Below are 24,279 nucleotides of genomic sequence, written 5' to 3' on the forward strand. Positions count from 1 at the left end.
TTGAATTGATCTCTTATTGTGTATCTTAAACGAGATTTGAACCATATTTTCATTAAAAAAAATGCAGAATTACCTAAACCCAAGTACGCAATATTTTAGCCTGGAGAGGGAATGAATTTAAGAGTTGAGATGCAACTTTATAAAATGGGCTATCATACGGAAAATGGTAGATAATGGAGAAAATATTGCAGAAATCTCAACATTTTTGAGGGGGCCACAAGCTTAAACTTCTTCTTCGTGTGTACCTGATTAACGATTAATGAGCCAATCTATTTTTTATAAACGCGCCAAAGATGAGAGCAAGCAATTATTATAAAAATTTTGATTTTTGTGAATCAAAAAGCTCTTCTTTGATACATCTTGGGAATCACTACCTCCTTGAGTTTATTTTTTCTGCCCTTGCCATCTCAAAGCGTTGGCAACGCTTGTCGTGACAGTTGTAGTAGAAACAGAAGTATTGAGTTAAGAGAGTTTTTAAACCTGTGTTTACCATGTTTAATTTTGTACTTCTTTGTTGTAATTAGCCTCAGATCTGTATTTGAAAAGCTTAGAAGTTTTTCAACGCTAACTTTGGTGAAAATTAGACACTTTTTCTGAGATGTGTACTTTGCGCGCTTGCATTTTGGACTCCCATATTACAATTTTAGCAGGGGTGAATCTCCAGCATTTTTATAGGTTGGGGCAAAAGGGGTTCTTATCCGGACAATTAAGGGGCATGGCCTGTATAATATTTTTTGTTCAAATTAGTGGGGGGGGGGCAACTACCCACTTCCCCCTTAAAATTACGTCCCTGAATAAAATCCTCACAACTTCAATCAAATGTTTGGTTTATACACTTAATATATTTTGATTTTGTATATCTATGCTGCAGTATTTTTTTCACGGAGGAAGTTTCTTTTATATAAAAATATTAACAACAAACCTGAAGTTTACAAACTTGTTTGGGTAAGCATCACCCTTTACAAAGAGCTAAAACACAATTTCTTTTTGATGTAAGACACAATTTCAATATGTTGCACTTCAAACACGAATGGCAGTTTCAACAAAAAATTAGATTTTTTTTACTTGTTTAATAAACTCCAGGAAAAAAATTTTGTTTGACATCCATTTTTTTTTTTTTTTTTTACAATGTGTTCTACTACATCACACAGTCTGCCAATATTTTTTAATATAAGTAGTTATAAGTAGTTAATATGGTTCTTCAATATTTTTTTTTTGTTTCTGGCTCTCAATTTTGTACGTGGGGAGAATCTTTAGCAGGGGGAATTTTTGTCGGGGGGGGGGGAGGGTATTTTCCAGCGGCAATATGCCTAGCACTACATCATATATTTACATTGTATGAATTTGTTAAGTCCATAAAAAAAGTAGTCGAAGCACTATTTTAGCTAGAACAATGGCACCAAAATTGTAGCCTACGAATCTGTCGAGCAAAGACTGAAGCCTTCCAAAACCTTAGCCAGAGTCACTAAAAAAAAATAAGAGTCCCTCACATCGGAAGAAATATGTAGTAGGATAAAACCCCAACCTCACTTCATCTCTCCCTCAACTCACGTCTGGTCCTTAGAATTCTTCAGCTGTTTTATTCTTTTATTTGATCATCATTTTTTGGCCCAGGCCAGGCATATACAGAGGGGATGGGCACCTCAGGAAGAGCCTCTCGTATTGTCAAGATTTTGACGATTGTTCACACAATCTTCTATATTTTTCATTTACTTTGCCTCTTTTTCCGTTTTTTTTTAAAAGTTAACACCCAGAAATTTGTGAACGTCTCTGCCCGTTCCCAAAACTGTCATGTACTTCAAAGCTTCTTTTACTTTTTGAGGATCCCCCCCCCCCAAAAAAAATACACTGCTTCCCCATATTTAATTTCTACAACTTTGTGGCTAGAATTCCAAAGTCTATGAATCAGGAAGCTGATATCACTATATTCATGGTCTACGCTTAAAAGTAGCGAATACATGGATGTGTGGTTTAACTTCGTTGCCTAAGTAAGTGCATGGCCAGCGACACATGTTTAGGTATGGCAGTCTTGCTTGAACTGTACGTGAACGCTGCTTTATTCGTTTAAATTTTCTAAACCTCAGAATGGGTGTAGGTGTGTTTTTAGAATGTTACAAAAAAAATCTAATATTAACACATGTTTACAGGAAACATATGTTACGTTTCCTGTATAGAAAACAAAAAGTAATTTAAGACGGAAAAAAACGTTGCAATCGTGTCCAATTTCCGCTTATTATGCTAAGTCACACCAGCAAAAATTAGTTAATCTACAGTTTGCTGTACGCGCTTAATTGAATTGCAAATTATGCCGCCAAAAGAAATTTTATTTATGCCGTTCATTCCTTTTCTTTCTGTAAAGTCTATTCTTTCTAGTGTATTGTAAAAGTTAAGATTTGTTCACTTTTATTAATATCCTTTCGCGGTGAAGATGAAAAATTTTTCAGGAGAGCAAACAAGGCTTAATTTCTTTTAGTGTTGGATTTATTTTTTCGATGGGGTTGTACAAAAGGATTTTTTTTCGGAGAGAGAGGGGTACAAAAAACACTTTAAAAAACGAATAAAAATTTTTTTTAGATTAATTTTTGTCACGTTTTTGCGAGTCGGACAAACATTTCGGAGGGGGGGGTTGACCCCCCCCCTGGATACGGCCTTGATTGAAATAATTGAAAAAAGAAGAACCTTAGCAAGTATAACTTTAAAACAAGAGCAGGGGCACCAGACCCTTATCCACTGAAATTTGCTGAATTCTATTCTTTCTCCCATAATTCCGAATATATCACATACTTTTTCTTTTTTGACGAATTTGCCCCAAAAAATAAATCTTTAAGAACTTGCCTTATGAGTACCAAATAATTGTATCAGGGGGGGGATTCATTTTCTGAGTGATATTTCTTCTTGAAAGATAAATCAGGGCCACTGATTCGGGGGAAATCAGAATCTAATTTTAAACCAATCTGCTTTTTTAGTAATTTCATTAGAAAAATCGAAAAAATAAAATGCAATCCCCAGGTTTGGATAACTAATTATTTGGATCTTCAAAAAAAGACTCCTCTCCTCTACATTTACATGAATTTTCACCCCTCAGACATATTACATGTATTTAGAATATTACAAAAAAATTACAGTTCTTCTGTGCCTCATGTCACAGCATAGAGTTAGTACTTTCTGAGTGATTTCATTTTCTGAGTGATATTTCTTCTTGAAAGATAAATCAGGGCCGCTGATTTCGGGGGAAATCAGAATCTAATTTTAAACCAATCCGCTGAATTAGTTAAAAATCTGCTTTTTTTAGAAATTTCATTAGAAAAATCAAAAAAATAAAATGCAATCCCCAGGTTTGGATAACTAATTATTTGGATCTTCAAAAAAAAGACTCCTCTCCTCTACATTTCCATGAATTTTCACCCCTCAGACATATTACATGTATTTAGAATATTACAAAAAAATTACAGTTCTTCTGTGCCTCATGTCACAGCATAGAGTTAGTACTTTCTGAGTGATTTCATTTTCTGAGTGATATTTCTTCTTGAAAGATAAATCAGGGCCGCTGATTTCAGGGGAAATCAGAATCTAATTTTAAACCAATCCGCTGAATTAGTTAAAAATCTGCTTTTTTTAGAAATTTCATTAGAAAAATCAAAAAAATAAAATGCAATCCCCAGGTTTGGATAACTAATTATTTGGATCTTCAAAAAAAAAACTCCTCTCCTCTACATTTCCATGAATTTTCACCCCTCAGACATATTACATGTATTTAGAATATTACAAAAAAATTACAGTTCTTCTGTGCCTCATGTCACAGCATAGAGTTAGTACTTTCTGAGTGATTTCATTTTCTGAGTGATATTTCTTCTTGAAAGATAAATCAGGGCCGCTGATTTCGGGGGAAATCAGAATCTAATTTTAAACCAATCCGCTGAATTAGTTAAAAATCTGCTTTTTTTAGAAATTTCATTAGAAAAATCAAAAAAATAAAATGCAATCCCCAGGTTTGGATAACTAATTATTTGGATCTTCAAAAAAAGACTCCTCTCCTCTACATTTCCATGAATTTTCACCCCTCAGACATATTACATGTATTTAGAATATTACAAAAAAATTACAGTTCTTCTGTGCCTCATGTCACAGCATAGAGTTAGTACTTTCTGAGTGATTTCATTTTCTGAGTGATATTTCTTCTTGAAAGATAAATCAGGGCCGCTGATTTCGGGGGAAATCAGAATCTAATTTTAAACCAATCCGCTGAATTAGTTAAAAATCTGCTTTTTTTAGAAATTTCATTAGAAAAATCAAAAAAATAAAATGCAATCCCCAGGTTTGGATAACTAATTATTTGGATCTTCAAAAAAAAAACTCCTCTCCTCTACATTTCCATGAATTTTCACCCCTCAGACATATTACATGTATTTAGAATATTACAAAAAAATTACAGTTCTTCTGTGCCTCATGTCACAGCATAGAGTTAGTACTTTCTGAGTGATTTCATTTTCTGAGTGATATTTCTTCTTGAAAGATAAATCAGGGCCGCTGATTTCGGGGGAAATCAGAATCTAATTTTAAACCAATCCGCTGAATTAGTTAAAAATCTGCTTTTTTAGAAATTTCATTAGAAAAATCAAAAAAATAAAATGCAATCCCCAGGTTTGGATAACTAATTATTTGGATCTTCAAAAAAAGACTCCTCTCCTCTACATTTCCATGAATTTTCACCCCTCAGACATATTACATGTATTTAGAATATTACAAAAAAATTACAGTTCTTCTGTGCCTCATGTCACAGCATAGAGTTAGTACTTTCTGAGTGATTTCATTTTCTGAGTGATATTTCTTCTTGAAAGATAAATCAGGGCCGCTGATTTCGGGGGAAATCAGAATCTAATTTTAAACCAATCCGCTGAATTAGTTAAAAATCTGCTTTTTTTAGAAATTTCATTAGAAAAATCAAAAAAATAAAATGCAATCCCCAGGTTTGGATAACTAATTATTTGGATCTTCAAAAAAAAAACTCCTCTCCTCTACATTTCCATGAATTTTCACCCCTCAGACATATTACATGTATTTAGAATATTACAAAAAAATTACAGTTCTTCTGTGCCTCATGTCACAGCATAGAGTTAGTACACGGTACACCCCGAAGACGGTAATGATCAACAACAGAGAGCATTATACATGTCAGACATTTTTTTTTGTAATTGAGATATTTTGTTTGTGATTCTTTGCGTTTAGGCTTCGTCCGCGGGTGTTTGTTTATGGGGGACGACTAAAAGAGCACAAAAAGACATAACATAAATAATACAAAAATCAAATTCCTAGAATAAGCACACAAGTACAATAATTAACCAAATAATCACACAGTATACATAACAAACACAAAACCAATAAATGTGATACAATTATTGTTTTAAAAGGGAACACCATGGGTGTCCATTAATTCCTTTATTGTAAGCTTCAATACATCTGCCGATGGCAGCATTAGGGTCAATCATACCATATCTCCTATTGGCCCAAGAACTACCTGCCCAGAGGAAGGGAGGCCAAGAAGATAATTAGCATACTGGTAATAAATTCGTCGGATTTGCTTTGATTCCGTTGCCGAAAAGGTACGCCAAAAACGTGCAAGGTATAAAAATTTAGGAGCGCATACGAGTTATATAATTTAGCTAGTAGCTGGTGATTGAAACGAAGTTTATTAGAAACTATGCTACCGTAGGCACTGGACGTCCGGCGCTTGAAATGGCAAATGAGAAGCTTTTGAGTTGCTTTAAGGGAGTTACCGATTGGGAGGCCAAGATATTTCATTTCCAATTTAGGGAGCAACCGATACTTCATTAAGATCACCATTAAATCCTTCGGAAACTGAGCCCCAGTTGAATAGAGCCACTTCTGATTTTTCAGTGTTAAACTTAAGATTTATTTTTGAATACTTTCGACTCAGAATGGAAATTTTTTCCTCGTTTGAACATCGTCCGCATAGGCAATAAGAGATACATCGGAAAGGCGTCATAACATCGAACCGTCAGGAGCAGCACAAAATCCGTCATAACATCGACAAAAAAAATCCGTCAGAACCTCGAACCGTCATAATATCGAAAATTTTAAAACTTCAGTTTTTTGGGGTTTAGGGGGGAAAAGATACCTAGGTTAGGTATTTAATATATGCTATGCTTTACCCCCACCCCACCCCTTGATGGGCAAATATAATGCCGAAATTTGTTTCTAAACTATTATATACTTATTGCTATTATATAAACTTCTAAAAAATTTTAGATGTTATGACGGTTCGATGCTATGACGTTTTGTGCTTGTGACGGTTCGCCGAAATGGTAGCACCCCGATACATTTATCCCTTCTAAAACACAGGAAAAAAACCGCTTGGGACTGTGCGTCCAGAATACAATTGTTAAATGCGATTGGAGATATAAGGGCGCCTTGTCTTACTCCGTGACGAACAGGTATGATTATCTTTGTAATCATTCCGTCAGGCAGATTAACAATGACAGTTAAATGATTATAAATATCATACAAAGCACGAATAATACAGGTACTGACCCCGCGTTTATACAACTCAGTGAGGATATGCGCGTGAATTATCGAATCAAAATCAAGACTGACGTCATGGTGCCCTAGAACAAGTGCTTCTCCTGATTTATCAACATCAATCAAAACTGACGACAGTGTCATCAGTGCATGAGCGCACCCTATTCCTTTCAGGAACCCAAATTGGTGTTGGGGAATATAACATTTATCAATCAATCCAGGCATTATCAACTTCTCGAAATTTTACAAAAAGTTATGCTACCGTTATTTGGCCGGTATGATGAGCATTCATTTAAGGGTCTATTCTTTTTAGGGACAGGAGTAAGAGGGTGGGTTGAAAACGAGGAAGGAACTATTCCTTTTGTAACACCATTTGAAGAAGTAGGGCAAGGTGGGAAAAAAGAGAAGGGGTTCCATATAGGAGGTGTTTGGCGCAAACGTGATCTGTACCTCTTGAGAGAGGTTTCTTGATTTTACGAATTATATTATAAACATCCGAAACTGCTACAGTAAACATTGGTTTGACCCCTATCGAAAGTATCTTTTCGAGTGTGACTTCGGAGGGATTTTCTATTAGTGGGTCTGGTTCTGAAAACTATATATATATATATATATATATATATATATATATATATATATATATATATATATATATATATATATATATTATATATATATATATATATATATATATATATATATATATATATATATATATATATATATATATATATATATATATATATATATATATATATATATATATATATATATATATATATATATATAATATTTAGGAGTGAATGAGACCCGAAGCCCCTACTTCGCTTAAGCTCCGCCTTTATGCCACAGATCAGAAAAAAAACAGAGGTTATAGATATTGGGCGACATTACTATTGTCATGAAATATAAAATACAATAAAACTATTTTCTCAGAAAACTTGATTGTTCCTTTAGATTTTAGTAATTAGTGATTCTTTAGATATTACTGATCTAGTTTTACTATGTCCTTCGGACAGCTTGGTACATCTGAATCGAGCTTGGACAAAATGGCTTAGGTATTTTCACACTTATTTTTCACCCGAAAGACGGTGTGACCGGTCAGAATCCTTTTCACGTATATTATACTATCAAGTTCCAAAGCAGTAAAAAACTCACCCAACATTTCGTCCAAGGGTTTGCGTTGCTAAAGGCCTTGTTTGCCTAGGTTCAGAGCTAGTCTTAGTCCTAAAGCTTGATCGTGCAGCACCAGCCAGAAACGGGGCCCGTGTTGGTGTTGCTTCACGCTTGGGTTCCTTACGTTGTGTCGGCAAAGACCTCACTGAATAACGAGAACCTTAAACAAAGATGAATGTGTGCATTAAAGGATCCCAATGAATTGAAGAATAATTCTAGGGTGGTATTCAAAATTGGTGCAAGTACACCAATTTTCGAAAACTGAATAAACGTTCCATATAGGTTACTTTCTGACAGAATTATGTCACAGCCACATTATAGTCACACTAGTAGTCAAAATCAAAAATAAGCACGATCACAGTGCCAATCATGGACGACATGTGCATTTTGTTGGGTTCAAGGAAGTTCAACTGACGAGCGGAATTTGTATCATTGACCGATCAGATTGAACATTCAATGTAGTTTCTTTTTTTCTTTTTACATTAGAAAATATGGAAGTTTCACAAAAAAAAATATTCCTATCTGTATGTTGAATCTAACACAAAGACATAATATTAGCAGAAAATATTCGGTAACAAATTAGTGATAATATAGGTTTTTCCAACGAAGCTGTCACACTTTCAATTTTCCACATCTATGGCAAGTGTGCGATATTAAAACCAGTGAGAACGCACATCGTTGATATACCTTGTTGTTTATATCGACATGTGTGACTCTAATGGGGTTCGGGGGTTAGACTTTTTGTTTAGGCTATTTATGCGTGTTTGCACCATCAGGCCTAAGTTATTGCTGTCTGCTACTATTTGTAACACAACATAAATTTTATATGTTTGTATTTATACAGTATATTAAATATTATATGTTTATATTATACTGTATAATATTTATGCTGTGATAATCTCGAAAGAAATGAAAATACATTCTGTTCTTTTTTCCAGAAGGTGGTTTGAATTAACTTTTTCCAAGTGAATTTTAATTATTTCATTGTTAGCACACTAACAATCGAACTAACGAAGACACTCTAGAGGTCTTCCCCTTGCCGACATGCGGGTCTCGTTCGACCTCATAATGCAAAATCATTATATCAAATTCGCTTTAACAAAATATGGGTCTATTCAGTGGGCTATATACGTCTTCGTAAGGAAGTTATTTAAATTTGAATTAGAAGAAGTGAGCGCTGGTTTCCTTCTCAAATCCTCTGGTAGAGGATTTCGCACCGGGTGAATGTGACATCAATCGTCAAATCAGACTGAGCAGTCGGCGTAAAAGCCACAATCAAAACTTAATTGTCTCCTGATCTCCCTTGTCTCCCATCTCTTTCCTGATCTGCAAGCACGTTTTTGCCTGCAAAAACAGTTTCGAAAAATGTGATGGCATTAAAGAATTGCAAAATCTGTACACAAAAATCGACCAAGACAGCGCATAAAGGTTGTCATTTGACAAAGATGAACCGACTTTTAGTATCAGATGTGACATATGACGCTTTCCTGTTCTGTTTATCCACAGCAGATCTTTTTTTTTTTTTTTCTAATCTGACATCCAAACCAATGAACAGTAACATGTGTACCACAAGCGAGAAATACAAAAGTAAAAGAATTTTCACGGATAAAGACTCCGTGCCTTCTTGGCTTTTTCAACTTTCCAAAGTTTCATAAAATTTTCAGACCAATCAATACTGCATGATGTGTAAGTGATAAATTTTCGTCAACATAGACACCTACGTTGCATATTGGAAGGAACACAAATTGAGATTACTTCTTGAACTTCAGTGAAACAAAGATTTCGCCAATTCATAATATGATAAATAGATAAAAGCGTAAAACTTCCTAAATGTCAAGCAAATAATAGACATTTATTCTTCCTGTTCAAGAGAGAGGAGCCTCATGAGGTAAGTGGATTGCTGCTCACGATTTGTAAGTAGTGATGTCATACGATTTTGTAAATATTTTGAAGCAGCAAAAATTCTGCCTTAGACTATCTGTATCAATAAATAAATAGGTAGATGACGTCAAGAAAGAAAGTTCATTCCAAAAGATTCACTGTCTTGAAGTTCCTTTTTTTTGCTGTAACTCTTCATTGGAAACAGAAAATATTGTACCGACTTTTGATACTCAAAAACTCTCTTGCTACTTTATTTTGAAACAAATTGATACCTTAAAAACTATTTTGCGAGTCTCAGCGTCGGCTGGCCGTCTCAAAGATAAAAGATCCATTATCGAATTTTCCCAGCACCACAGGGAACTCCCTAAGCAATTTTGGTAAAAACTATAGGGGATCATAAATGTGTTAACAGTTCGAAAAGCAAACAAGAGGCTAGTTTAATATAAAGAAAACATGGTACTTGTGCATTATAACTAAACCAGCGCTATACACGAAAGAAGTCAAGTTTGGTTAATACTAATGAAATAAAATAAAATGGGATGAATATATAATAGTTTAGAAACAAATTGGGGCTACATATTTGCACATTAGGGGGTAAGCATAGCATATATTAAATACTTAACCTAACCTAGGTACCTTCCCCCCCCTAAACCCCAAAAAACAATCGTTTAAATATTGTAAACTCAATGAGAAACCACGCTTTGGCATAAGTTTATCTAGCAAATACCCGTTTGTCTGGTTTCGTGTCTTGTTTCCTTATGCAGTCTATAGCGCTGGTTTAGTTATAATGCATAAGTACCAAAAACATAAAATATCTTGCCAATTGTTAACCAAACCGCTGTCTATTCAATGTACATACAGCATAAATGCTACGTTCCATGTGTCGGCAAGTTTTTCAATTAAGGCGGATAAAATAAATCAAGACATATTAATGCATAAGATGTAGTTATACCTTAGAAAATGTGGTTATAAATCAGTGAGAACCCTTTCAAGAACATAGGAAACAAAGTGCAAGAACTTTTAATGTGAGTTAAATAATTTACTATTCCCTTTCTTCGGGTGACCGAAACTTTGAGACGGACATTTCATTCCAAACGAACGAATGTATGCAATCAAATTTGTATGCAGCAATTTGCATGTAGTAGTATTACTCAAGCAGCTGCCTTGTTATTGAAGCAGGTCAATTGAATGATAAATAAATTATTGCTACCCTTGGCATTACGCGTTGTTTTTCTTTTCTTTTTTTTCTTTCATTAATATTGCTCAATGAAGTTCACTCGGAACTTTGACATTTATTATTCAGCGTATTGTTAATTCGAGCTGGTTGGGGTATTTTCTATTTATTATATTGGATTCAGGAACACATTTTCTAACCTATGTTTTGTCCTTCTTTCTTTTTAGTTAAGAAAGCTCTGTTTTCTCAATCCAATGATGTAAGGGTAAGCTTCGTGGCGGTAATAGTTTTTTTGCTGAATTATTTTTTTTATAATGTTTGTTGCTCACACTTTGGTATTGTTTTTATATATCTAAAAAATGTCCATAACTAAGACCAGGATATGCACCCAGTATTTTATCTTGAAGGCGCTAAATATTTAGGACGGAGACACGACATTGAAAATAGCATTAAAGCCAATTTATTGAATTTATTATTAGTAATGGTTTCGCAAAAAAACGGACTATTTATTATTTTCAAGGAAAAGGATAGTTGTATTTTGTAATTCAAATTTCGGTTGACTCCAAATAGCCTATACGTTAAACTTTCGATACTTAAATATTATATCAAACACACTCAAGAAGCGAAGTTAGGTTAATCATGATGAAATATACTAGAATATGATGAAAATATAATGATTTATGTTTATACAATCATATAATTTGGGCTATATATTTGCTCATTGAGGGGAGGGGGGTAAAGTAACCTAACCTTACCAAAACCTCTCATTCTAATGTGCAAATATATAGCCCAAATTATACAAGTCCTATGCATTTTGTCACCTGTCATTTGTCCTTGTGTAAACCGGTTTCCTGAGATCTTACATTCAGCAAACTTCTCGACTGTGTTTGGCATAATACATATGTACCAAACTTTCAAGCTCTATAAGAAGTTAACTGGTTTGTAGCTTCTTCAAAATCCATCCCATCAGTTGCTCCGTACTCCATGGACGCTAAAGCAAGCTTTGACAATTTGAGCTCATTCATAGTTGATCAAAGCTAGTTTTCGTTTTTATGATCATCCTCTTTGAGAAACTTCTCTCGCAGTTGGCCAACCTTTTCCCGATGGTCAAAAATAATCACAGCATTATGGAAATATTGGGAATACAATCACTCAAACTGTTCAAATCGATAAACTACAAAGGCCCAAGTAGTCCTATTTCGAAGACTTTGGCATGATCTTGAGAAGCAGTGAAATATTAATGAACTCCTGCAGCCACCTCCTCTCGGCTTGAAGTTCTTCGTTGCTGATATCCTCGCAACCATTATCCAGTTCCGAAGCAGAATCTGGATCTAGGAGGTTGGAATGTTCTAGGAAAGATGATTTGCTGGCCGTCACCCGAAGCTATTTAAACTTGGAAGTTATTCCCGGCAGTATTCTGCTAAGGGATTAGAAAATTTTTCTTCTGAGTTACTGTTCTTATGTCAATTTGGCACTTACTGACTCGTCACCAAATTGCTGTTTGCACCTGTCCTCTAGCATAGTTCAGTGTCTATACCAAACTGTTCACACATATTTTGGGCAAACCTAAGTCCCTGACAGTGACTATTTTCTCAGTATTTCTTGAAGTGTGCTTCTAAAACACCTATTTTAATGGCGCATTGGTGACGATCCAACATCGTATATCTTTCGAAGGATTTCACCAAAAAAAAACAAGATAGCAAAAAAACGGGAATGAATTCATCGCTTTTCGCCATAAACTCGCATCCAACCGTGGACTTGTTCTTTCAGAAGGATGTGTGAGCTGTTACAAAACATTCAGAATTGTAGGGTAGAGATTCCTCATCATTTCGACAGCTGAATATCTGGCAGTCCATCAAGTTTCGACCAACCACTTCACGACTTGAGCAGTTGAAGCAGTATACGGACTGGCTCGATACAAAAACGAGCAAACTCCAAAAAGTGTAATGCCGCAGCATCCCTGCATAATCTCTCAGTGCAAAAGCGAGCTTTTTTTTTATTTTCTAGAGGACAGGTCAACGTTAACCTTAAAAAGGTTAACATCAAAGACGCCATATGTATTCAGGTTAGCAAAATAACATACATTCAATATTTTGAGAGCTGCTAGGGGGATCTACTTGGAATCTTAAGAGTATTGGGGGTAGGGTAAGGGGACTTTACATTTTGTTTTTGGAGGGAATGGATGGGGACGAAAACGTGCATCTCCGGTCCATTTGGAAGCTTTTACACTATTACCCCCAGTGTGACTTAGAATATTTTCACGGTGAAGACGTGACTCTTTGCCGACTCCTCCCAGGTTGTCAAAATGGCATTTGTTCAATTGCAGGAGTGGCGTGGGAGTCGAATTAAAACTTTCAGAGTTACAGGGAGAAGAAGGGAACTTCAAGTTTTGTGTTCAAAAGGAGGAATGAAGGGACCAATGTGTCCTTTCAAAATAATAAAATTAAATGTTTTTTTCCTCTAATATTGATTAGTATCGTAATTTTCTTCCTTTTTACTGTTGATGTTTTGTCAAATGAAAACTTCCACAAGCTTGAATTGATAATTCATGTCAATTTCGTTTTTCTTTGGTTTCATCTATTCATCTTTAGTGGTATCTGTTATCTTTAGGATTGATTTTATCATTCGTTGTAATTCCTGTCCGTTTTAAGTTTCATTTGTCCATTGAGTCTAAGTTCTGCTCGTTTTTAGGTTTTAGTACGGCTCTTTAATTTCCTGTGAAAGCCTTCTTGTCGGAAATATTTTGGGTAAGGTTTATATTAACAGACTATTCAGGTAGCTAAGAGATAAACTTACCTCTATAGTCATAATTGTACCCTGAATCCAAATTTAACATGCATTTGTGTCGGAAATGAACTTTACACCCATCCCTATACATACCAATTCAGGGTATATATTTGCACATTAGGAGGGGGGGGTAAAAATCCTTTCTGACACAAATGAATGTTAAATTTGGATTCTGGGTGCAATTCTGACTATAGAAGTAAGTCTGAACTTCCCCCCCCCAATGTACAAATATATACCCTGAATTGATGGACGAATAAAATTTGTGTATACCTCTGACAGTAATATATTTGATTTTAACTCATAAAAATCCACATTTTCTCTCAAACTTCAGCTTCGTCGATAGCTATCAAAGTATAATCACATACAAAGTACTGACAAAACTCTCCAAAAGTGACCCCGCGTACCTCCAGCGCCTCTAGAGGGGAAATGTTGTAGTACTTAATCGCTCGGAGCCAATAAATTATGCTATATTGCTAAGTGTGATTCAGACGACGACCGGGTGACCGGGAAATTATCGAATATTAGCAGGTTGAAATTAAACAGTAAATCCTGCGATATGGATATGAAGAAGAAGTATTGTGCTTAGAAAACTGATTATTATTAAGTGCTGCCGGCTAAGAACCCGAATGAGCGTTCGATGCTTTTTCGAAGGGTGCGATATTAATCGAGAAAATGAAAAAGAAAAAGGAGTCAAATTACTTGCTGTGCCAAATAACAGGTAGGACATTAAATGTTTTAAATGTTTTTTTTTTTAAACTTAAGAAAAGTTCTATTCTAGTACCATAATGAGATAGCTAAGAAATAAACATACCATGATCTACTTAGAATTCAATGTCGTGGGCTATTAAAATATAAATTTAGAAAATTCCAGAATGGCGTGATTTCTTTCATCCCTTAGATTCAATAAAACAAACTTTTCGAGGAGACGGAGGGATTCGGGATAGGGCCTCGGGGCCTAGACCCGAGTGAGCCGAAAACTAGCAAATACTGACCTAGTCTAGGCTATAGGTTATAGGCTAATGAGAAATCCGGAAATGGGCCGTAGTTTTATACGTTTTATTGGGTTAATTCAAGGCTGTAGCCTAATCAGTGAGAAATAGTGAGCAAACAAAAAAGATTATGGGAAAGATTTTACAATGTACACTCATCATAAAGACGATAAATGACCGGAAAGTCACAGCTGTATTATAGCTCAATTTCAAATACTTTGGCTACTTATCCCCAAACTTATGGTCAATATATCGGAAGGTGCAGCTTTTAATGGGAAACTCCAATATTTCGAAGTTTCAAAGCACAAAAAAGTTATGCAGAAAAACCTAGCACGTTTTAAGCCTCTCGAAATCCAAGTTTCGTCTTAGACACTATATTTTTTGTTTATTGTTTCCATTTCCTCGTAAGAAAGAGCATTCATTTGGAATTCTTTTCCCGTATTCTGCTGGTTTATGCTTTTTCTTATTGATAGTCTCTAAAAAAAAGACAAAAATGTGAACTCTGTATCTTCTGAATTATTGTTTTTTTTTAACATCGATGATATTGGCTCTTGGTGGCCGAAATTGGATTCTCTTCAATGTAGTTTTAATTCTAATGTCCGATATGAGGCGGGGCATTACTTTTGGATAGGACTGAACTGGCACGAACAAACCAAATCTGACTACTTGTTATTTTTTTCTTTTTTAGAGACGGGAAGAATGGCTCAGAGCTGTGAGCCTATATTTTTTTGCTTTCCTTCCGAACAATATAGTGGGCCTGTATCAGCATATCCCGGCCTCCAATCAAGGAGCTTAGGGGACACACAAGAAGTAAATTTCGTACGGTTCTGAACCAAATTAAATAAAAGTAGATTCTGTCAAATACTGTCAAATATGGTACCAGAAGAAAAGAGCATGTTATTGACGAACTTGCATGTAATTATGACATTGTCTGTTTGCAAGAACACTTATTATCGTCGGCTAATACAAACCTGCTAAAAAGAAGTGCTAATCACGTCGTGTTCGTATCGGCGGCACGAACTACTTTCGGACGGCCGTCGGGTGGGCTTGCGTGTATACTGAACCGAAATAGTGTTGCTTGCTACACGCCTGTGCTTTTTCACAGTGATCCTAACATTTTGGCCGTGCGGATTAATGATTTAGTGATCGTAAATGTTTACTTGCCTTGTGACAGAAAATCGGTTCAGTCTCTTAACAGATTCGCTAAGACTTGCAGTGTATTACAGAAACTTTTGGAATCCGTCTCAAATCAAGGTTATCGTTTTTTGATCGCCGGAGACTTTAACGCTGACCTGCTGTCATCGAATATTCGCTCGGATTTGATATTTGATTCGCTGCCGCAGTTTAAGCTGGTTGAAAAAACTTGTATATATTCTTATCTTCATCATTCCGGTAGTCAAAGTAATATTGATCATGTTGTTTGGTCTCCGGGCCTACCCGTTTCTACTGTAACTGTTCATGAAGATCATTGCGATTTAGATCACCTACCGATTTCGTTTGTTTTTCAAATACCGATTTGTACTAATCGTAATGCTTTACAAGCAGGACGAAGATGGGTTTTCCGTCGAAATTGGAATAAGATAAATTTATCGCTGTATATTTCTACGCTAGCTATGCTACTTGCTACAATTCAAGTTCCTTTCCACCTTCTACAGCTTAGTTGTAAGTCTTCAAATGATAAAAATACTATAAATGATTATTATCTAAAATTAGTTTCTTGCCTTAAAACAGCTGAATTGACCGCTGTACCACAGGAGCGAGTCAGGCGAAACACGCGTAAACCGGAGTGGTCGTGGGATCCTGAATTGAAATCGATTAAAAATAAAGCAAAGTTTTGGTTGCGGAGTTGGGTTTCTTGTGGTCGTCCGTCTGAAGGGGTTATTCATCAAATAAAGCAAAAGACAAAATTAGAATATAAAAAATACCTGCGCTCGACTAAATCAAAAATATCGAATTTCCCGTTAAGTAAATCTGATTGGCAAAAGGTAATAAATTCTGAAAAACTTGATGATTCTTTTGCTACAAGCCCGATTAGTGCCGGTGGATGGCATAGTTATTACAGTAAAGTTTTTAGTTCAGTGAATTATCATGTCCATTCGGTTTTTTCGAAACTTCTCATTGCCGCACTTCCCGTATCGCTGAGCCAAACTCAGATTTTGTCTGTTGAGCTCTCTGTGGTTCAGCAGGCAGTAAAAAGGTTGAAATCAAAGTCCCTCGATTGTGATGGCATTTCTGCCAACCATTTAAATGTTGATTGCCCACTTCTTTTTCAACACCTGCAGTTGCTTTTTCAAATGTGCTTGTGTGCGTCTGCGGTACCGGATAGCTTCCTATGTGGGTCTGTAACATCAATTCTTAAAAGAGGGAAACCTCCTAGCGATTGCTCGTCGTATCGGCCAATAACTGTGTCATGTAATCTCAGTAAAGTTTTTGAATATGTTCTTCTTCCGTCCATATCGAGTGCACATTTTGGCGAAAATCAGCTTGGATTTTCGTCTGGGGTGGGGTGCCAGCAAGCCCATCGGGTTCTAATTAATCTTCTTATCGATGCGACTAAAAAGGGATATGAACTCCATCTTTGCGCCTTGGACCTTTCCAAGGCTTTTGACAGCGTCGTCCACTCACAAGCTCTGTTTTCCCTTTTTAGTCATGGCATTAATCTTTCTCTGGTTTCTCTCCTTCGTTATTGGTATGCAAATTCTTTTCTACGAATAAAAGCTGAAGGGGTTATTTCCGATTCTAAAATTCCGGTTCGGCGTGGTGTCAGACAAGGTGCTGTCCTTTCCCCTTCTATTTTTAAACTTTGAATTTCTTCTGTTTTATCTTCTATCCCAACCACTTGTATTTTTCAGGCGATTAATCTTTCTTACATAGCGTATGCTGATGATATACTTCTAATTAGTAGGACTAGAAAAGGTCTTTCTGTTTCTGTATCTACAGTTGCAACAAACCTTAGTAAGATTGGTCTATCACTGAATCTCTCTAAATGTGAATATCTTTCGTTTAATAGTAATTGTAACTCGCCTTTAGATTGCGCTTCTTTTTCTGTCCCATGTGTTTCTTCTTTTCGGTGGTTGGGTATAAATATTGCTAAAAATCTTAAATCTCTCCGAGAACAAGCCGTGGCGAATTGTAAGAAAAAGATCCAAGTATCTTACTCCAATATTGTTGCCAATCGGGGGAAATACAGTAGGAAGACCCTTGCTAAATTGTATTCTGTTTTTACTGATCATTCAATTTTGTTCCTTTCTGGTGTTTATCCCATTCTTGGGCGAAAAAATACCCGGTCATTACGTTCTTATTATTTTCGGTTCTCGCGTTTTCTACTGTATTTGCCTCCGTGGTACCGTAACCGTAACCTTGTCTCAGTGTTTGGGCTTCCAGATATAACTGAAAATCTAGTTGAGCTTGCTGACAAACTCCCCCAGACAGTGAAGGCTCTCCCAGCTCATCATGGGTTTGTACGCCTCCTTCATTGATTTAGTGAAGTGTATTTAGTGTGTTTTTTGATTTTGTGATTGTGTATTTTGTGATGTATTTAGTGATTTAGTGTATTTAGTCGATTTGTATGTATTTTTTCTTTTCTTTTACTTATACTCCGCTTTTGTTACCTTAGCGGGTTAAAAATAAATTATTATTATTATTATTATTATCAATACAATTTACGCGGCTAATTTCTTTAATCCAGTTGCCATGCAATGACAGGAAAAATAAATACTTTCGAAATAAATTATCATATTTTCAAGTTTTGACGTCAATATCATTGAGAAAAAGGGATAGATTACAGGAAGATGAATACAATTATAATAATCAAAGCAATTTTTCGTTCGATATACGAGTATTTACGCGTAGCACTCTCAAATCGTAAATTTAGGCGTTATAAATGGGTGTCGGTAAACATCACATAGGGTGAAACTATTTCAAAATAGAAGGCATTAATTTAAATATGCTCCGCAATAAAGCACCCTCATTTTTTCATTGTCCTAATTCTAATCACAAGCTTTATATCAGGATCCGTCTCTTTAATTCACAACACATCTGATCAAAGCATAATCACCTTCGGAACCGGTTCCGTAGGTGATTATCAAACTATGGAACAAGTATAATCCCCTACGGAACTTGAAAAATTTAGGCACCAGGTTCGCATCGTCTCCGGAGACGCGGACAAAGGGTCACTTTTTTTGTGTGGAGAGGATAGGTTTTGTCAGTACTTGTTGTATGTGTTTATACTTTGATAGCTATACTATAGCTATCTCTGCAATGACACGGTCTGCAATGAATGACATGTCATTGAATGACATGCAATGCGGTAATTGATACGAAGATAAAATGGGAAAAAACTCGGGTTGATGAATTCGTCACGATTACGACCTAAACATTCTTATTACTGATGACTAATGCATCCAAGTTTGGTACCCAACTTATGATAAAACACTTTTGGCATGGGTTAGGACTTGATCATCTAGGAGCGGTATCATTTGCTGAAAAAAATCCTTGACAAGGCAACTTCAAAATGTGCTATTAAACCTTTCAATAAATTAATACTTAACAGATAATTGGATGTCTTTATAGGACGATACGATATATATGGATGGCTATTGATATTTAGATGGAATTTGATTAAACTTACCAGTGTTCCGGTTAAAACTTGATGATAAGTTGGAAGGTGATCGATTTGTTATGGCCAGAACTGGTCTCTCCTAGAATTAAAATCGATTGTATTTTTTCTTCTTTTTTTTACTGAACATAATAACTCTGAACAGAGCAAACTGTTAGTAGAAATCGTTCAAATAAAAACAAAAATTCTGGTGTATTTTCTGCTGTTGAAAGATACTGGACCTGATTTTTTGTTGCTGAGATTTTCCAAAAACAAGATGCACTAAACCAGTCATGGTAGCCAAAAAACGTATCTAGAATCTTTTTCGGGGGGGGGGGGGGGGTTACAATTTTTTCTAAACGCATGAAAATTTTTTATTTATACATTTTTTTTACTTTTTTATGTGTCGGAAAAATATTTCGGGAGGGGGGGGTAAAACCCCCCAACTCCTCTTGGATAAGGCCTTGGTAGTAGTCTCCGATCAAGAAATTTAATAGCAGACTGTTTACGCTTCGTTCTCACAAAACATAAAATATGTGTCAGGAGCAACATTTTTGCAAATATCTTAACGATTTTTTCTCAGACACCTCAGGTTTCTGCAAACGATCAAAGTTGAATCAAGTTTTACTGCAAATAGCTTGCTAATTATAGAACGATTACGTTTTTTAAACATATGACAATCTAAATATGAAATTGAAAGTAACTATAGAGTTTAGTGAGAACCAAGCCTTTGATAAAGGAAGAACCCTGATATTCCCATCAAAAATTATCAATCGCAAAAATAGCTTGTTCTTCCACTATCGTCAGATTTATTTGTTAGGGCTTGTCTTTAAATGTAAAATTGACTTGACTAAAATGAAGCCATGTTCACCAGAAGGCCCAGTATGTGAACAGCTATGCTTGCCCAGTTTTGTGGTATCTGTCCTTGGTTTCGCAGCCCAAAAAGACACATCTCAAGCAAATTGTGAGTGCAATTTACCAGTATATATGGAATGAAAAATTTTCACCTAAATTGAAAACAGCAAATATGTTTATACATAGAAACCATGGAGGCCTTCAGGTCATACATGTGGAATGTAAGATGAAAGAACTATTCATTAGGAAAGTTCAAACAAATGATAAGGAAAAAAGAATCACCAACAAGAGCATGGTATGAAACATGGAAAATAAAAGAAAAGGAATATCCACCAAAATATAATCAAGCATTCGAGGAAATTTATGAAATAGAAAAATTAGGAATGTCACTTGAGACAAGTGGGAAAATTGACAAAGAAAAACTTAAAAAATATTATGAAAAAAAGAAACAGCTTCCTCCATTTAAGATCATTGAAAATGGTAGTTATAGTGAAGAAGAGGTGGACAAAAGTTTATACTATTAGAAAGTTGCCTGTTGCCGCCAAAAGTTAAAGAACACATGTTTTTCTTTATGCATAATTTGTTACTCACAGACGAGTCGAAAGTAAAGATGAATATGAGTGGTAGTAATGGACTAAGTGGTAGTAATATAAAAGTGGTAGTAATTAGCCCCCCCCCCCCCACCTGTCTCTCAAGAGTTTCCATTCCAAGTTTAACAAAGTTTTCATTTATTAATAAAAAGTGCCAACTGCACCCAATGCTTTATTTCAAATTTACAAAATTTCAAATTTTACAAAATGATTATAACCCTAAGATTATTTATTTGTAATTATGCGCTCCTAAATTCTGCACCTAGGGCAAGCGACTCTGTATCCCCCCCCCAAAAAAAAAAAAAAAACCGCCTCTGCTTTTATTTCCTATCAGGCTAATTATAACCATGGTAACATAAATGATATTTAAATTCCTTTTACTCAATCCGTAGTCAGATTTGAATCCTTTAACGGCGTATCATTTGCATTGAACTTGACGCCTGAATCAGCTCAATGGTTTAACTTCATTGGCCTCCTTAATGAAAGTGTAGAAAATTTGGTAACTCTTTAGATTTTTGTTTTTTTTGCAGGTTACTTTTTTCTTCCTTTTATTCGTTTTATTTTGTTCTACGATGAATTGGAGACTGTTTAGTTTCTGGTGATTTATCCTAGAGTCCATTTTATCTAAGTTACTGTTTAAATGACACGTGTATCCTCCCCCTCCTTCATGGGCCATGGGGTCTTTGTGTGGATTATTGCCATGCAATAGTTTTTCTGGTCAATTACCTATGATTAAAACTAATCTTATCTGAATAATTAGAACGATTCCTGTACCTTCTTCTCTTACACAGGGCCCGAACAAATACTTGAAATGCTGCGATATCATTTTTATTTGATATCAAAATAGATCAGAAGAAAGTCTACAACATCCTTTTAAAACCGTTCCTGAGGAGACTATCAGACACGAAACGGCATGGAATTTCTTTTTCCTTTTGTATATATTCGTCCAATAAACTATATTCGACTAAAGAAGTATGCAGAAATTGGTTTTGGCAGGCCCAAAGACAAAAAAACATAAAACAGCTAATTTATAGAGAAACACAGGAATTAGGAGGTAAATTATATCTGCAGATTTTCTAGCTCGAAGCCTTCCCCCATCCGACACATGCTCATTTTGTCATTTTGTCAACTTCTTATATAACGAATGCGTAAATTTCTTATAAAAAATATCTACTTTTGTCTATCCCAGTCCAAAACTATACGCTACGTACACAATGGAGAAATTTAAAACTTAAGACCTTTCCCCGGGGGCTACAGGGGGTCATGTTATCTCCAAAGGCAAAGTTATTCGACCTTTCAACTACGCTGAATAAAATGGCTATCTCAAATTTTGATCGGACGATTTCCGGGGAAAGGTTTGCGTGGGAGAGGGGCTAGTTGCCCGCCAATCTTTTTGATCACTTAAGAAGGGTACTAGAACTTTAAATTTCCGTTCGAATAAGTCCTCTCTCGGTATTCTAGGACTATTGGTTCCATACGATCACCCCTGAAAAAAGAAAAAAAAATACGCATCTGTGATCTTTCTTCTCGCAAAAAATAACAAATTCCACATCTTTGCAGATAAGAGCTTGAAACCTCTACACTATTGTTGTCTGATATGCTGAATCTAATAGTGCGGTTTGCATTCAGATTTTTCAAATTTTTGGGGGGTGTCCCCCCTTTTTTTGAAAATCAGGCTAATTTTTTCAGGCTCGTAGCCTTTGATAGGTAACACCAAACTCAATGAATCTTATATGTTTGGAATCAGCAAGTCAATTAATAAGTCGATTCTATTGATATATCTTGATACCAAAATTCCGGTTTTTAGAGTTTTGGCTACTACTGAACGGCGTCGCTCCTTACTTACAGTTCGTTATCACGAACTGTTTGAAAATACTTGCTAATTTTAAATATATGATACAGATGGACAAATTAATTTTTTTTAGAAAGTCGAGAGGGAAGGAATAGTCTTGAATTAAAGTAACATAGAATAAAATAAAACACTTAAATAAGAATTAACCAATGAATAAAGACCATTCCATTTGAATCAACTTTTACCACTTCCAGCAAAACAGGCTGAATTTCATTGTCTAGTTATATTCCTGATTTAAGGAGGGTGGATCTGGATGGGATTGACTTGATTGATGGTTGAGTAGAATAGGGCAAGGTTAAACGAGGGTTGGGGTCTGGGGGTTTAGTTACCCCGGGGGGGAATTACATGGGGTTGAGCTAAATGACGGTTGAATTGCACAGAAGGTTGAGTTGCATGAGGGTTGAGTTGCATGGGACGTGAGTTGAATAAGGTTGAGTTGAAGGGTGGTTGAGTTAACCGGGTGTTAAGTTAAACGAGGATTGGGCTGCATGGGGGATGACTTAAACAGGGGTTGAGTTGGACGAGTGTTGATTTAAATTGGTTGAATTGAACGGAGTTAAATTAAACGAAGGTTAAATTACACTGAAATTGGGTTACAACCATTTGTTATCTGCTTGCTTAAACAATATCATTTCTCCACCATGGAATTTAATTTTTATTTGTTTACCTAAAGCTATCAAAAAACAAAAGAAGTTTGAGCTGATCTTATACTTATTTGATGGAAAGCAATTCACCAAAAACTCAAAAATAAGGCAATGACACTGAATTATAAACCCGGCTATCGAGCAAAAATGTTAGCTTATCACCGTTTTAACAGAAGGGGCGAAAAAAAAAAAAAAAAATCAGCAGCTATTCTACATAAAAAAAATGGCTGATTCTATGTTCCAGATTTCTTATATTTGTATTCTACTTGGAGAGTTTCTATATCGTTAATATGTGTACGCGCGATGTCATGTTTTTACCTGAGACAACTGGGAATTTTCAGTTCTTATACTGCTAGCTTCGGAAGTAGCCACGCTTGCTCTACTAAAAGTAGTTGCACCCGTTGAGACTGCTGCAGAGAGTTTCGAATTAAGGGATGACTGACTACCACCATAACTTTTCGTGTCTTGGCCAGACAGTGAAGAATGCAAAGATCCCGTACTGTAAGAAAAATGATTAAGTGGTTAGATTTTCACCGACTAATATTATTAGGCTGTTATCTTCAATGCCCAGTGTATACTCAAATTATGCAAGACATTACATGCACACCGCCGACTCCTCCCTCGTCCCCGCTGGAACTCCAGCATTTACTTGACAAATGATAATTGACCTTAAAGAAATTAAGTTAATTGACTTAAGTTAATCAAGCACAACACAGTAAGGCTGCCAAAATAAAGAGCCAGGAGCCTTCCGCGTATTATTCTTTTTTTCCCCTGCTACTTAGTGTGAAAGTAGTGGTTGTAAAAAGTAAAACTTGGAAGGGGGCTCATTTGATTGCAAATTTGAAGTTCTGTGACCCTATTTAAGGTGAGTAGAGGGCAAACTAGCCCCAAGCATTTCTTTACTAACGGCATACGCCGTAACCCCCATGGCATCTGATTAAAATATTGAGACAGCAATAATGTTCTAAAAAGTCGAAAGGTCCGGTGAATATGCCTCTAGGGAATACTCTGGAGCAAGGCCCATAAATTATGTTATTGCCAATTGTTTTCAGGTAGGTTTTATATTGGAAAAGAAGGGGCATGTCTTATCTCGGGGTTTTTTGACTCAAAACTTTCAGGGATCGCCCTCAGGGTGAAAAATATGACACATTTTGCTGTGGGAAGGATTGAGAGGGTTAGAGGGCCCAAATATGGGTC

The 24,279-nt window shown here is 35.8% G+C and overlaps 1 protein-coding gene across 3 annotated transcripts in view; it reads right to left on the reverse strand.

Moving 5' to 3' along the window:
• LOC148945286 (uncharacterized) overlaps positions 1 to 24,279 on the reverse strand; it is a 354,164-nt gene that overhangs the window by 26,403 nt on the left and 303,482 nt on the right. For all 3 annotated transcript variants that reach the window (XM_089099445.1, XM_089099447.1, XM_089099446.1), the window contains exons 4-6: positions 23,401 to 23,581; positions 19,175 to 19,244; positions 7,696 to 7,873 (exon numbers count right to left, since the gene is read on the reverse strand). In XM_089099445.1, coding sequence (XP_088955571.1) covers positions 7,696 to 7,873; positions 19,175 to 19,244; positions 23,401 to 23,581 — 429 coding nt within the window. The remainder of the gene's footprint in view (positions 1 to 7,695; positions 7,874 to 19,174; positions 19,245 to 23,400; positions 23,582 to 24,279) is intronic.

Source organism: Artemia sp. Qi Xiang Cuo, chromosome 13 (assembly GCF_049724085.1).
Source record: "Artemia sp. Qi Xiang Cuo chromosome 13, ASM4972408v1, whole genome shotgun sequence".
Classification (NCBI taxonomy): domain Eukaryota; kingdom Metazoa; phylum Arthropoda; class Branchiopoda; order Anostraca; family Artemiidae; genus Artemia; species Artemia sp. Qi Xiang Cuo.